The sequence below is a fragment of the Antrostomus carolinensis genome, unplaced genomic scaffold, assembly GCF_000700745.2.
Source record: "Antrostomus carolinensis isolate BGI_N321 unplaced genomic scaffold, ASM70074v2 scaffold13732, whole genome shotgun sequence".
NCBI lineage: Eukaryota > Metazoa > Chordata > Aves > Caprimulgiformes > Caprimulgidae > Antrostomus > Antrostomus carolinensis.
Window position 1 is genome coordinate 7,294 of NW_010299047.1, and position 15,831 is coordinate 23,124.

At 43.9% G+C, this 15,831-nt stretch overlaps 1 protein-coding gene across 1 annotated transcript in view; it reads right to left on the reverse strand.

Annotated features, from left to right (window-relative positions):
- Positions 1–15,831, reverse strand: part of LOC104520850 (probable cation-transporting ATPase 13A5) — a gene marked incomplete at its 3' end in the record, with an annotated part of 26,392 nt that overhangs the window by 6,901 nt on the left and 3,660 nt on the right. The window contains exons 2-14 of the mRNA XM_010162657.1: positions 14,387–14,560; positions 13,012–13,158; positions 12,716–12,786; positions 12,559–12,639; positions 11,937–12,006; positions 9,575–9,709; positions 6,632–6,704; positions 5,697–5,828; positions 4,913–5,083; positions 4,526–4,683; positions 4,061–4,249; positions 3,734–3,795; positions 934–1,084 (exon numbers count right to left, since the gene is read on the reverse strand). Coding sequence (XP_010160959.1) covers positions 934–1,084; positions 3,734–3,795; positions 4,061–4,249; positions 4,526–4,683; positions 4,913–5,083; positions 5,697–5,828; positions 6,632–6,704; positions 9,575–9,709; positions 11,937–12,006; positions 12,559–12,639; positions 12,716–12,786; positions 13,012–13,158; positions 14,387–14,560 — 1,614 coding nt within the window. The remainder of the gene's footprint in view (positions 1–933; positions 1,085–3,733; positions 3,796–4,060; positions 4,250–4,525; positions 4,684–4,912; positions 5,084–5,696; positions 5,829–6,631; positions 6,705–9,574; positions 9,710–11,936; positions 12,007–12,558; positions 12,640–12,715; positions 12,787–13,011; positions 13,159–14,386; positions 14,561–15,831) is intronic.

A 15,831-nucleotide genomic window follows, 5' to 3' on the forward strand; every position in this document is an offset into this window, starting at 1 on the left:
TTTATCTTCCAGTCTCTTGCGTTTAAAAGACTCTCAGTGATGTTCTGTGCAGAAACAGTGTGGTAGTTTTCAGTGTAGGATGCTTTTAGCCCTCCAGCTCTGTTACTTTACATGCTGCTGAGGCTCATCCACCCTCATAGTCCCTTTCTGCTGTCCTGTGGCTCTGTTACTGCCTGCTCTTCCACAGGAGCCAGCACCAGCCTAATGCCTTCCCGCAGTGCTGCTGAAGGAGCTGCCATCTGGTTTACTTACTGATTAATCTCTCTTGAGCAAAAGGCTGAAGGAGAAAAGATGATAATGCAGTTAACTGCAGAGACCCAGAACCCTTCCAGACTCAGACATGGCAGGGAGAAAAGCAGCCTCTTTCCTTCTCTTCCCACCCTGCTCCTGCCCGAGCAACTCTCCATTCCTGCAGATGAGCCAGGAGGCTCAATCTCTCACCACCTCCCCAGGTCACTCTGAGACTTGTTGTTCACTCAGCTGGAGGCTTCAGCCTCCGTTACTTCATAGGGATGTCCCTTTGCTAATCAGAGATACCAGCCTTCAGCATAAAAGCATAAAAACCTGCCTGTGCCTTTCCTTGGTTGACTTGCACTCTGCACCACAGCGTGGTCCAATCATCTGCTTCCAGCAAGCAGCAACCAGGCTCCCCTTCTGCTTCCTTACACTCCAGTGTCTCCAAATCAAATTAAGAGAGCAAATGCAGGCAGCCCCAAGGAAAATTACTGCTGAACTATCAAGCAGCCACAGTGCTGCAAATCTCATGAGGTTAGTGAAACTAACAGAGCACTTTCCAGCTGTTACGGCCAGGACTGCAAGGGAGTTTCCCCTACAGGCATGTAGTTGAGTTTGACTTGTGAGTAGACCCCATGGGCTGGGGTGGGAGTGTCTGTGCTTTGGATCTGTGCAGAGGATGCGAGTCACATTACCTACCCAGTGTGTGCCCTCAAACATTTTCAGGTCCAATGGATCTCCCCGAATCTTCTTATCCAAAACAACCAGAGAATGACAGCTCACCATGGCTCCACACACAGGTCCCCAGGGCAGAGGAGTGCTGGATGGGAACTTATGGATTTTCTGAAACCTGATTAAAAGCAGAAGGTTAGTGGGACTGCTTGTAAGAGGGATGTAGGGACACAAGTCCTCAGCTAGTGCATGGAAGTGCTGCTGTGCTGCATTCAGTGGAGCTGAGCCTAACAACTGCAAGCAACACGTTGTCCTACCCATCCTTCTGATTAACAGGTCAGATGCATTCAGGTGGCCAAAAAGTACCCAATAATTAATTGGCACGAGTTCAGCTTGATGTGAAGTAACCAAGATGGTAAAACACTCAGAGGAGCTGGCACAGGAGTCCTGCTTGGCAATTGCTGTTTGGTATTAGACAAAGCAGAGAAGACACCATCAGAGAAGAAACAACTTGCAGCAGGGATCTCAAATTTTGGCTGTGTGCCCTAGGAGAAGATTTGTGAAGCTGCAGTATGGGAAGGGGGTGCATCCACTTGGGCTGGTGCTGTGCAGCCACCGGGCTGGATAAGCACCATCAGGCTGCTCTCAGCACCCCTGGAGACATGTGGGAGAGCCACAGGGAGCCTGACCTTCACTTCCAGCTATAGATTTTACATCTGCATAGCCACGGACACCAGATGCTTGTCCCTCACACTTTGGTTTTAAAAATGGGTAAAAGTTGGTTGACTCCTACTGAGTTATACTGAGGCACGCTGCCAAAGATTCATGCTGCAATTTCTTTCTGTGAACAGCCTTGAGGTTTATTCCCTCCTTGGCACCACAGTACAGATGATACACGTGCGAGGCAGGGCTGGGTGAAGGCTCTATAATTACATCATGGGAGTTATTTCCCAGTCCTCTCTTCTCACACACACGTTCCCCTCTAAGAAACTGTCTGGCTGACTCTCTTAGACTACAGCACAGCCCATTACCATTTAAACTGGTATGTTAAGGAGAAATTTAGATAGGTTGTATTTACTTTTGATCACCACTAGCATCCCTTGTCACTAACACAGGCACAGTGAAATAAATTTGGAAGTGAGCAGCGTGACAGCTCACAGCAACATTAAAAGGAACAATGAATCCAAGACCTGTTGTCCCTTTGGGCCATCAAAGTCTGTTCTGTTTCCAGCAAATTATACCTTGTTCGCAGCCTGGTCATAATTGGCTTATTAATTAATTAATACTTGAGAGACACCATGAAACTGCTAAACATCACATAAAACCAAACAACATTTACGTCTTATTAAATGTACAATAGGATATTTTGTAAGTCGAATGAAATTCCCTTACTGTCATTGCCTTGCACTATTCAGCTTAGCTGACGGCTAGTCTTAATATGTTTAAAAATGTGAACATTTAAGAAAGAGCAATTATGCAAATAGGCTAATGAGATCAATGCAGACAGCACTAGCTCCTCCTTGCGTTTTGGCAAGCCACCAGCACTGGTTCCCAGCTGGGTGCAGACTGGACATGTCTGCAAAGAGAGCTTTACATTTTGATAGCTTACAGAGGATTTCTTTTATTACATTAATTTATTCTGATATAAGCAGCAGACCAAAACTGGACCCATATATGAGCAGACACTACCTGCAAGGCTACCTTGGTGGAAATCACCCTGGCACTGCCGTGAGCTGTCTGTCTTTTGGTGGGCTCTAAACCTCTTCAACATGTACCTATGCAGTGTGGCCTCCCTGATGCACTGGAGGAGCGCCAAGAAGAGATTGTATTATGTGCCTGTGATTTGGTCCCACTGGAAGAGTATTTTATTGGTTGACACTTATTAATTTCTTCTCATTAATTTGCATCAGATAGTAATTTACTCTCTGTCCTTTGAGGAAGTATTTGGAATGTGATTTTTCTCCTCTCTCAGTGAATTAATCTTTTCATTCATTTCAGCATTATTATCTCTGTGGTGTTGAAGTATCTGATATATTAACAACTGCTAATGAAAACCTGGGAGTAGATATGGGTGTGTGATTTGTCCTGGCCACTGCAAAAGATTAATATTTTGAGTTTAGCATAACAGGAACTGCAGAGCTGAAGTGTGTTACTGTATTATAGTAATATGAATTAAGTAGTATAATTCTGGATACAGTTAAGTTTAATGTTTGTATAGTGGTTATTTCTTGAGGATTTCAGTGGTCTTGGGGCTTGGAATTGAGATGGAACCTGCCATGGGTTTGAGGCAGTCCCTAAGGACACCTGAGCTTTGCAGGTCTGATCTGTGGTCTCACAGATTTTTCATAGCATTTACAGAAGGTAGGTGAGATTCAACAGGCACCAAAGTCAGCAACACTTAATTTCAACAGAAGGAGCATTATCCTAACATTTAAATGATGAAAGGTTTATTGACTAGATTAAGAATATTTATTGGACTATGCTGCAAATGACATAATTGAAAAGCTCTGCGCATATTCTCCATATTCCCTCACGGTAATTGAAAGCACTCATGCTGCTGCTGACTTCTGTTTGTCTTGAATTAGCAACGACCTTTATGGCTATGCCTGTCAGAGTGGTGCCCATATGCCCTCCTTGGAAGGAAGAAGCCCAGCAGGGAGTAGGGACACCCATTGCATTATTCCTCCCCAAACACATCCCACCGTCTCTTGCCACATACTATTTGCTGTCTCTCCTTATCCTACACAACTCCCTCCCTCCTAACTAGACATTTGGGCAGTACATTCACACTGGAGATTAGCCCTCGCTACATGAAATCCTTCCTTACCGGCTTCCCTCAGATGGGATGATGCCCCACAGGTCCAGTCCATCTTCTGTCAGCGTGCCTGTCTAAATTTAAATAAATACCTAGTTACCCTGCTATTGCCCACACCTTCCCCTGTACATCCCCAGAGGTCCTTCCCCAGCTCCCAGGCAAGGCAAGGAAAGCCTCCTGCCTGTAGTGTGACCCTGCTGCACCAGCACCTGTAGAGGATTTTATCCTGGGGTGAGATCAGGGTAGATGGGGTGGGAAGAAAAAAAAAAATAAAAATCCCATGTTCCTATATCCCATGAAAGCCCCCAGCATCTTTCAGTACCCCAGGAAGTACCTTACTTTGTCAAAGCAAACAAGGTTGATCTGCCCGCAGATATTAATCCTCTGTGGGCTGATGCAGAAAATCTTCTTTTTCTTCAGCCTCCTTTGGGCATAAACAGTGCCTGTTGTCAAGGCAGCGGGGATGGCAGGAGGCACAGCCACGGTGAGGAGGAGGAGGGCCATAGCCACCACATCTGCCACCGGCTTCTGCAAACAGAAAGAGCAACAGGGGCAGTGGGGTGGGAACAGCCTTCCTGCCTGCTACCACCACTCCTTGGGGGTCCAGCCCTCCTGCCCGGAGGAACACACCCTGAGCTCTGCCCCTGGGGATGATAGATTTATTCTGCTTTGTTCTGTCCATCTCCCCTCCCCATTTCTGGCATCTTAAAACTGAATTACAGAAGCAAACAATATTCCAAGGATCCTGAGTGACTGAGGGCTCAGAGCTGGTGCAGGCAGTGCAGAGGCACCCCTCGTCCTTACCTTGTGGGACACAAACACACACACAGTGTAGATGAGTCCAAACACACCAATGACAGAAAGGCCTACGATGAACTTGAATGCATCTCTGTAGAGTTTGAAGTTCACTGGCTTGGGGTAGAGGATGGATCTCACCAGGTCACCTTTAGCCGTGTTGAACCCTGCACAAAGACATGTGCCATACATTGAGTACATGACATAGTGGCATCGTACTGTGTTGGTGCTGTTCAAAAACAGGTAACTTTGCACAAGCCTTAGCCATCAGATGGCAACAAGCATTTCTTAGGGACAGCAGACCTGTGCTGGACTTGAACCACCAAGGGAAACCATCTCTCCTACCAGCCTCTGGGGCTGCCACTTTCCCTCATTAGCAGATGATAAAAGAAATACCAGTTTGCAGCACAACAGCTCTCGCTGGCCCTCTGCCCGTCGGCTTCGTCTGTATGACTTCTGTCCCACAGAAGAGGACGTGTCTCCGGTAGTCTTCCATGCTGTGGGTTTTCCAAGGCATTGAACTCTCCGCGAGGGGCAAGGGGGTTTTAGTAACCGGAATGCTTTCACCTAAGAACAACAGTGCACAGCTTCACTTAAAGGAGAGTCTGTGGAACTCTGCATATCAGAAAGTGCCTACTAGAAAGAGACAGCACCCTTTAGGTGCTCAAGCTTCCCTGACTAATTAGGTTACTTGTATACTAACACATGTGGATTTATGGTGACAGCCATTATAGTTTTAGTCTCAGTATATCAGATGGTTCCTCTGAGGATTTTGTATCAAGGATCTTGGGTCAAATTTTGCCCCCGAACCAAGTTCACGTCTTGTAATTGTTTGTTGCTTATTTATAACACTGACCTCTGTGCTCATATATTGCCTGCCTGAATAGAACTGCTGTGAGATCAGAATCCAGAAACTAAAAAAATACATATTCAGTGTATTGGAGTATTTTCACTTTCTACTCCTGACAGTACATTAATCCTACTTATTTTTAATGTGGATAATACAATGGCAGTGTTCAAAAGTCCAAGACAACTGTGAATTATTCAAGCCACAGTTTTTCCACTTCCTGCTGCAAGCTATTCTAATAAATAGTGAACAATTTGCTGTCAAAACAGGTAGAGACATCTCCCTGACAGAGAACCTTCGCAGGGCTTAGCATTTCAAACTCCAAGACTGCACCTGTGAGCATCCCTTCATTCACAATGCAGCTTCCATCAATCAGGACAGCATCACAGGGGAGAGAGAGATTTTTTCCGTCTAAGAGAAACATGTCTCCAGGGACTAAGTAACAAGACTGCAGCTCTTTGCAACCTGTAGGACAATATAAAAATGAACTTTACTTGCACACAAGTTCTGAGCAATTAAAAAAGTCTCAAGGCACACACAACATTACTAAACTTCTACACTACACGATTTAAGGCCAGTGCTTCTTAGAAGTAATACTGGCTGAAAAGTAACAGGACAAAGATTTGCCCTTGTCTAAACATCTCTCTCCAAAGGGGTGTCTTCAGTTTAATTTGCTTAGTGTCCATAAAACACTGACCAATAAAACCTGTCCAAGGCCTTTACATCTCCCACCACCCTAGCAATTGCCCACCTCAACATCTTTAGGTGGCAAAAATAGCTATAACCCCTATTTTATGGGCAAGGAACTGAGATGCAGGAAAGTGAGCACATATCTCAGTGAGAGCCATATATCTAGACTCCTTGAAAATCGCTCACAAGCTACTTAACAAGATTGTGCAAGTAGCCTATAGCAGAGTGGGGAAGCAGGTCTCAGAAGGCCAGAGTTGTTACCTAGTTGTTTGTTTGTGAAATTAAATTTTCCAAGTTGTTCTTGACTCTTAACACAAATTACTAGGTTCACCTGTATCATTACAGATGATAATGATACAGATGATAATGATACAGATGCATCATTACCGCACTGCATAAGCTGTGCCCACACTCCTCACTGCCCTGCCTGCCTCACCTCCCTCTGCCCTGTTCTCCCTGCAGCTCGCCCTTCACATTTCAGCAGCAGAAATCAACAGGAGCTGTGCAATTCCAGATCCATTTCAACACATCAGTTAATTATACAGGCTGGTGAGGAAAATGAGACGCAGATGACTCACCTTCGCTCTTCGTGCAGACTGTAACCTGGACTTTGTTATGCTCCTCCACAAGGTTGTGCAGCTTGGTAGACTGCTGTTGATGGGAAAGCAATTGCAGTGTTGAAACACCAATACTGAAGTGAAGCAGTAGGTTACAATTCAGTCATCATGCTAACATCACAGAAACTGAACTCTGCTGAGTTACCCAGGGGAGGTTTCACATTGCTTGTTAGAAGTCAGGGTGTGAATTCATCAAGTTAACCTAGAACAAGCTGCTGTGGGAAGATGGACCTAATTTTCTGTTTGCTTCCGATTCATGCCGCTGTATTTCCCTTGACCTTCAAGGGGCTGTTCCTGTTTTGTGCCAGAAGAAACCTCTTTAGCTGCAACATTGCTATCTGCAGTCCCTTAGTAGAAGGTGTCGTGGTTTAACCTGACCAGCAGCCAAACACCACACAGCTGCTTACTCACTCTCCCCCTGCCCCAGGGAACAGGAGAGAGAATTGGAGGGGTAAAGGTAAAAAGACTCATAGGTTGAGATAAGAACAATATAATAATTGAAATAAAATAGTAATTAAAATAATAATGACAATAATAATGATAATAATAGAATATACAAACAAGTGATGCACAGTGCAATTGCTCCCCACCTGCCGACCAACGCCCAACCTGTTCCCGGATAGCAATCCCAGAGGAGTGAAAAATCCCAAAACTGCAATCCCAGAAGAGAGCAAGAGTCCATTCTGGTCAACCCTCAACTATATACTAAACATGACATTATATGATATGGAATATCCCACTGGCATATCCAAATGCAAATTTGAATTTGTAACTCTCCCCCCAGATTGTTCTACTCCTACAGACTAACAAAACACAGGAACTTGGAAGGTCTTTGATTTCCCTGCAACAACTAAAAACATCAGTATATTATCATCGTTCTTCTCATACCAAATCCCATACAGAATCAAAAAACACAGTGCTATTCTAGCTAATGAGAGGAGAAAGTTAGCCCTATCCCAGTCGAAACCAGGACAGTTTCCTTGTGCTCAACAATTTTATCCTTGCTAGGAGGCTATTCACAGGACAACCAAGTTGTAAAAGCTATCGTTACAAAACTGCTATTGCAAGAAGAAAATCAGAAATTCTAATTTAACTCAGTGTCTGTGCTTTGCCAGTTTTGTAACCTAATTCAGACAATTACATAATCCTGAGATAATGATGAAGTCAACTGTCATTGCAAGGCCATTAGTGAGAATGCCTTATCTTGATTTAAAAGTTGCAATTGCAAAAAACTAATCGCTGAGTGTGGATTTCTTCATTAGCATTTTTCGTGTGAAGATGTCAAGTCAGTTTGAAAAATATCCCTAAACATTGTAATTCTCCCTGACAAAATGATCAGTCACACAATAAAACCAGCCTTGCCAAGGAAAGCTCAGTGGACCGTATCTGTGCTCTGCAATACCAGGATGGACACCAACACTTTAAGTACAAAGGTGCTCTCCAAGGGATGCGAGTGCTCGTTCAACATGGGAGTGCTAATCATCCTGCAGATCTTAGTCAGAGATACAGAAACATGATGCACAGTCAACACACCTGCACTGGCAAAAGCCCCAGCTATTCACAAAGCCCTCGGTGAGATGGGTGTGAGGCAGTGATAAAGCGCACCCGTGGCAGGGCAAAGCATGCCCAGGAGCGCCACGTCAGGTGAGCTCGTACTGTACAAAGTCCCACAAGTCCAGGGGCCTGGGACCTACACAGGGAACGTGCTGCGTGTCTCCACCCACCCAGGGAAAAGCAGAGTTGATTCAAAGAAAAGCCAGCTCCTAGAAGGATGAATTATTGCCTCCTCCTGGGCAGCACTCACAGCGAAGTTTGCTATACCACCTTCTCAAGGAACCTTTCAAAGGGCTGAATCTTGCCCTTCCCCAGTAACTCAGTGCAAAAGCAATGATTTTAGCAGTGAATTTGGAGGCAGTGTGAGCCAGGCCTGGCTCTGAAGCAGCACATGAGCATGACAGTCACGTCAGTACACCCCAGAGCTGCTGTCCCTTCACTACTGCCATCACCTCTGATCACATCTCGCTGTCTGCAGGAACTGTAATTCTCAGTGCTGTCCTCTAACCTTTTTATTTTTCCTGAAGATTAACAAAACATTTACGAGGACTTAGGAATCCCCAGTTCATTTTTGCTTTTAAATCTTAACAATACAGAGGAATGTGATACCTAATATTCAGACCCAAGAGACTTAACATGTTGCCTGCCAGACTCCTGTTCCTATCACTGTTTCCCATCTGTAGTTTCACTCACACAGTTTATTTTTTTCCCCTATTCTATAATTTCTCCATGTGATTTTTGCCTTCCCTGTGTATTTAAAGTGTGTTCAGAAATCAAGGACATATTTTCCAAATTCCCAACAACAGTGTTCTGCAATTCCAGCAAGAAGCACCAGCAACATCACTTGGCTGCACAAGGATACTCAATAGCAGGCAAACACTGCATAAGACTTAGCTCAGCTTGGCTTTGCCATAGAGACTGAAGGTTTCAGGTTTATCACAGGAGAGTGCTTTAGGTCAAACAGTGAATGAGCCAGGACTATTAGAAAATTCTTCTAAGCAGCTGTATCCATGATAGAAGTGCTTAATAAATTTGAGAAATAAAAAGTCGTGTTTCTTTTTGCTGTTTAGACCTGTTATTTAGCAAACCCTAAGAGAAGTGAGTCCTCCTGAAATTACAGACTCACGGATATAGACCACCTTCCTTACAAACCCCGGGTATCAGACTTCAAGACCCCTAGGTATGACCCTTTTAACTCTTCTATAGCAATAAATCTGTAGTAATACAGCAGAACACATAGCAATAAAAAATAACCATAAAGAGCATATAAATAGCTACTTGTGTCTACAAGAGATGAAATTGCTAGAAGAGTGCAGGATGGGGAGCTGGCAGGCTGCGGGGCAGACTCACCTGTCTGAGGTCGTATACAGTTAAGCCAACAGAAATGATCGACAGGACTATGATGGCCACTGAATATTCAATATAGCCCTGGCTCAGCCACAGTGTGAGGGTGAAGGCTTGGAACACGTAGAAAGGGTTTAAAATCTGCAAACGCAAACATAACACACGTCAGGGACAGTCATAATGCGTCAGGAGAGATCAAGTGTGGGACAAGGTGAGAACACTTCATTACAGCATCCAGGAGTCTTAAACACCAATTTAAAGGGCTGTTTCACCATCCCAAGGCAGCATTCTTTCATTAATGTTTTAGAGCATTAATAACCTCCAGCTCTGAACTTTCCAGCTTACACTAGTTCGTGTGTTTGTAATTAAAAGCTGTTGCTAACCAGTTACTATGCAACAGCAACTATCTTGGCAACTTAAAGTCAGACTTGAGGGACTTTAAGTCAGTTGGTTTCCCATTGTTACCATCTAACAAAGGTGACCTTAACATTTCTGATTCTAAGTAATTGCTACACTGGAGACACTACTCAAACGGCGGGGGCGAGGGCAGGTGAAAGACTGAGTTACCGTAAAAATCTTTAATACTTTGTGATTTAAGAAACTCACTGTGAATGTGATGTTTATTTGGAAAAAGGAAAATGGTAAAGAAGAACTAATGGTCTGTGGAGGCATCAGTAATCAGTCCAACTACAGCTAAAATGAAGGCTTGGTTTCCTCATACTTTCATACTCTTAGCTACTCCACATTGTGTCAGCTTTACAATACCAGTCATCACTCACTTTAATGTGCTATGTTAAAACAGACCACAAGCCCCACTGAAGTCTGAGAATATAATTTTAGTTATTGTGGTGTGTAACTAACAACAAAATAATTACATGAAGTTTTTCAGAGATTTGCCCACCACTTGGCTTGTCTGAAGGAGTGACAGACTTCTCTGTAGAACTGGTTTAACTAAAATAGCCACTGAAAGAGCTTTCTGCATAAAGATTGGAATTGAAATGAATTATTCATTTGAAAAATTTGGTCCCTCAATGAAAATTTAATACTTTCTTTGACATTCACTAGGACAAAGAGACAGGCACTAAATCAGGGTGCCAGCCTTCGGACACTGAAGCTGTATCTGGACTGAAATACCATAAGCTTATGAGGACCAGTCTGCCTCCAGGCACAACCATTAATATTTCAAACATGAAGCTTCAGCCTTGGATGGAAGTGCAAAGTTCAAATTAAATAAATTTTTTTAGAGTTCTACACTGGAGTTCTCTTCAAAACCATCTCCAGAGGGCACTGGAAGGTTGGTATCATCATATCCAACCAATTTCAGGAGCCCTGGAGCTTTTAATGTATTTTGTAAGGTTTCAAACGAACTCCACTTAAAGTTCAGACACATAGTAGCTTGAAGTCCCATTACTCATAACTCTTTACCATTTTAAAGGTATTCATGCAACATCCATAGTCCCCTAAAGCCAACGCAGATGACATGACAGTATCCTGTAGGCAAAGCCTCTGCTTACAAGTTGGCAAAAATATATGTCCAGCATTTTTATACGCAAACTCAGCAAGTAACCAGCCATAAATGTCTCTCCCCTTATCCACAAGATGTGTTTGCTCTGTCCTCTGTAGAGGAAGAACAGTCTTGCACTGTGCCCTTATTTATGCAGGAAGAAAATTGTCTTGTGTCTATGTCATAGGAGAAGAACTTACTAGGTAAATAAAGCAATTCTAAATAGGAATTTTGAAAACTTTTCCCTCCATTCTAAAGCATACTCATGATTTACACTGCTGTTGAGGCCTCAAACAAGCCCAGCACAGCATTTCTCTAATGCCTTGTACTACCTTTGGATGACTGAAACAAAGCTATTAAAGAGGAGCAAGTGTGCCTTAGTTGTGCCAATAAAATTTCACTGAAGATCATTACCAAGAGCCTACATGAAAGGACACGGTCACTGATGTGGCTGTGGTCAATCCTAGCAGTTGCAAAAAGCATGACCACTTCAGGTGCATATCATCGCTCAGCCACGAGGCAAGATGTCCCAGCTCATAGGACACGTTCAGTCAGGAATAAGGGCCTACAGCAGAGGAGGAGGACATCAGTCTTCCATACTACTGCTCTTCAAGAAGGAACACAGTCAACATAAGGGAAAAATTTAGTTGTTATAAATATGCAGCACCAAGCATCCTTTTAGCTTCACATTCTTCCCTGCAACCTTTTGCCAAGAAGGTGTACTAACAGCCAAAAAGGAGGTCCATCAACTTCCCTCCATAGCTTATGCCTATGAAGCACCAATCGCCTCATCCCAGAGCGTCCAGGTGAGACCTTCAAAAAACTTCCTACCTGACCCACCAAGTGCTTGTCTGACTTACTGACCTCTTTTAAAAGTAACTTCCAAATAGGACGAATTTCAACTTCAATGGCATTAGGTCCACACACCAGCTGCCTGTGGGAAGGTAAAGAAGAGTTCCCCCTGTTATAGCTTAGTCATGCAGGGCAAGACTTTATGGGGAAAGCTGTGCACCCAAATACCATTAACACTTATCTAAAAATTTAAGTCCTGAGGGGCAACATATGGCTAAGCACGACAAATAAATCTGTCAGGAAGCTACTGTATCTGAGAGGACTTTACATAGAGGCAGAATTGTACTGTTTCCTTGCTGAAAAGATCATCAGTTTGCTACTAAACCCTATGATGATCTTTCTGGAGGGCTTTTAATAAATTGATGGCAAAGGAAGCTAGTCATGCCTTGCTGTGCCCTTAAGCCCAGCTGGAACCAGTGCTGTTTTCTCCAGACTTACCCTGACATCACTCAGAAGAGAAAAAGCTCAATAAATAGTGAAGGATAACAATTTTTCACCTTTCCAACTTGCACACAAGTTTGTACTCTGTTACTACTAAGGTAGGTAGCAAGAAGCTCACTTGAATTTGAAAGGAAGAATTAATAGGTCACACTGTCATAATTAGCTCATACGCCTACTCATATGTAGACTGTACCTGATCTTCTGTTCTTCCCTTGTCAGGCCAGCTCCAAACTTGTGGTGTATGCTGTGACATGTGTTGCTGTCTTCTAATGATCTAGGATAACAGGAGGAAGTTCAGACAAGGGAGTCCCCTACCACAGAGGGTTTTGTAATAAGCTGTTGACACTCACCCAACCTTCTTGAACTCTTTTACAGAAAAGTCCCAAATGTAGCGGATTTTCTGCACCTGGATACATCTCACCTGCAAGACCAGATAGCAAAAATTATTTTTGCCATTCAAGTGAAAACCACCTCACTGTTACAGAAATCCTTCCCCATGTTTTAGGGGAAAACTTGAGCTCATGTAAACAGGATTTGCAGGAAGATGCTGACAGAGCACACCCTTGGGAGCCTCCAGGTGCCTTGACTCCTATTTTCACCCACCATCTCCCTGCCATCTTTCATCTCCATTTTATAGATGACTTACCTTTAACTGTGGCTTCACGACAGCTCTGTTTATGACAGAGTCTTTGTCAGCTACAAGAGGATCATCTGAATCACTACCAGCAGGTAATGCCACTGTAGACAAATCAATCCAAGTCACCTTTTTCCAGGTGTATCTCTGAAACTCATCCTAGAGAAAGCGAGCACAGTTCAGTGACAAATCCAAAATGTTGCCTGTGATAATGTTTCCTGACTCTGGGAAGTATATGTGTAATCTTATCTGTGTAATCTTCCTGTGTAATCTCATCTAGGTGTTCCTGCTCTGGCAGGGGGATTGGACTAGATGATCTTTCGAGGTCCCTTCCAATCCCTGACATTCTGTGATTCTGTGATATGTGAGACTCCCAGAGAACTACAGTACTGTGGCATCCTCGCAATCATAGCAAATGTGAGCCCATAGTAACAGGGACGTTGGTATCAGTGTTTTAATGCTAATCAGTAAAGCATTTCGAAGGCAATCTCACAATTATCTCCATTTGCTTTGATTCACGCTGCAGAGCAATTTCAGAGAAGATGAAACGAAACCAGAAGATGTGCTTCAACAGTTACTGGATGGATATTTAGCCTATGGGGTCAGATTAGAGCTAGTTGGAAGTAAAAGCCTCCTGAAATACTTCTGGTGTGGACATTGAGTCCTCAGCACTAGGTGTTTTGCACTACAAAACTCCTATAAAGCTGTGTTACTTGGAGTACTTCCATAGCCCTACTGCTACAGATGGACATGTCAGACTGAATTGTCCTCTAACCATTTTAGTCTAATGTAACTAGTTACAATAAGCAATAGATTACTCATTTAGTGGTTTGAAAGCATTTATTTTAGCAATATCATTGCCATGTTGAGCATTAAGTGTCACTGGGTTTTAATTTACAGTCATGGAGTCTTAGAATGTAAGTAATGTCTAAAATCTAGCTCTCTAAAACCCATCTCCTCAGCATTCTCCAATAACTTTAAAACAGAGGGGCTACTAACAGCCATAACTTCTGAAGATGACCCCTCTGCTGAAGCCAGTTGGCTGCACCCCATGCACATAAAGGAGGAGAAGAGGCAGAGCTGTTTTATGGAACTTGTTATGGGCAGAGGGCAGCTGCTGGAGCCTGCAGATGAGCAGCAGCGATGCCTGAAGCCTGCTCAGTGCCCAGCCTTCACACAGAGCAGCTGCACTCTTGTTACTGTAAACATCGTCTTTTATGCAGTATTTCAAACTCTGAAAATAGAAATGGTTGGTGCTCTGAAGCTTGACTCATCCCTGTCAAAAAGTGGAAAGTTATCAACCTGCTACATCATGCAGAGACAGGCTGCTGTATCTGTGAGAACAATAGATCCTGCAAGTAACAATGAGCTTGGAGGGTTCACCTACTGTTGTTCTGAGCAGGACAACATCTGCTTCTTCCAGGCTGCAGCGGATGCAGTTTGCCCAAACATACCACTCTGGCTTCCAGTAAAACAGCAGCAGCAGAGCCCCACAGGATAAGATGTATCCAGCAATGCACAAGGCCTTTTGGCAGCCTTGGGTTTTGTAGCCAAAAATCTCCTGCACAGCAAAGAGAAAGAGTTCTTTGTTAACAAGTTTGACTTTGGTGTTTGTTCATCAGCACACCCAAGCTTATTGAGAACAAAGGCTGGTGACTGAAGCCCTTCCTCAAAACTGCTCGAGGTAATTTTTGGAAATGAGAGTTTGGTGATTGATATGACACAAGAATACAGCAGCGTTGCTGAAAGGAGGATGCTGCTGAGCTACTGCTGGCAAAGGAGCATTCTCACATCACCTCTCCCAGGATTCATGAAGAACTAACTCCAGTCTGGAGCTTTTACCATCAAGACTGCAGCTGACCCTTCATGTAACAGTTCTTTATCTGCAGTGCTAGCACCAAACAGCTCTGCCTGCCACTGAGGAGGATGTCTCCATGCAAACTGAGCACTGGTTGCTGAAATCCACCTTGCAGCAGGGGCATGGAATCTGCCTCAGGAAAACAAAACTGACAAGCCCTGAGCACCCTCTCTCAGGTACCAGGTACTATACCTACCAGTGTGTTACCTTCCACCACATACACCTTATCTTCAAAACAAACACGGAAGGGCTCTTTTTGCTCTCTACATTCTCTTCCTCCAACTTATTCCCCAGGTCGTCTGTCATCTTCCTTACTTGCCCTTTCATTTTGATAACCCAACAGTCACCTACTCAGTGATGCTCTGCTGTCTGTGAAGGAGATTGTTAAGTCCATCACTTTAGTTTTTCCCTTTGAGAAGAACTTTGGATTCTTGTACCCTTTCATTTGCTTTAAATGTGCCCATGGGGTTAACAGTAACTTTAATGCCTGTAGCATAGCTGGATCCTTCTCTACATGCTGGGTGCTTTCCCAGCCCTCTTAGCACCCTGCAGGGCATGAGAGAAAGTGGGAGATGCTTCATCCACAGCTGTTGGCTCACAGCACCAGGAACGCCAACCCTTTGGACATGTCACCCACATCCAGCCTGGCCACAGCTCTCATGCACCAAGACAGTAGCTGTGATAGGTGCTGCCCTGGCCCTGCAACCCTACATCCACCCCCTCAGCAGCTGTGTGAGCATCCCTTTCTGCTTCCCTGCAGGCACCAAGACAGCCCACCATGGGGCTCGCTTTGTGCTACCCATGCTATGGTAGACTGTATAAAAGTTTATTTGGAAAGGAATTTTGTTTTAAGGCTGAAATGAAAATCTAGAAAAAGAGATTTAATTTTTTGTGTTGCATCCACTGCTAAAAAAAACCCCAAACAAACCCACAAAACAAAACACTAAACAATTGTTTTCCATCAGGTGTCTTCA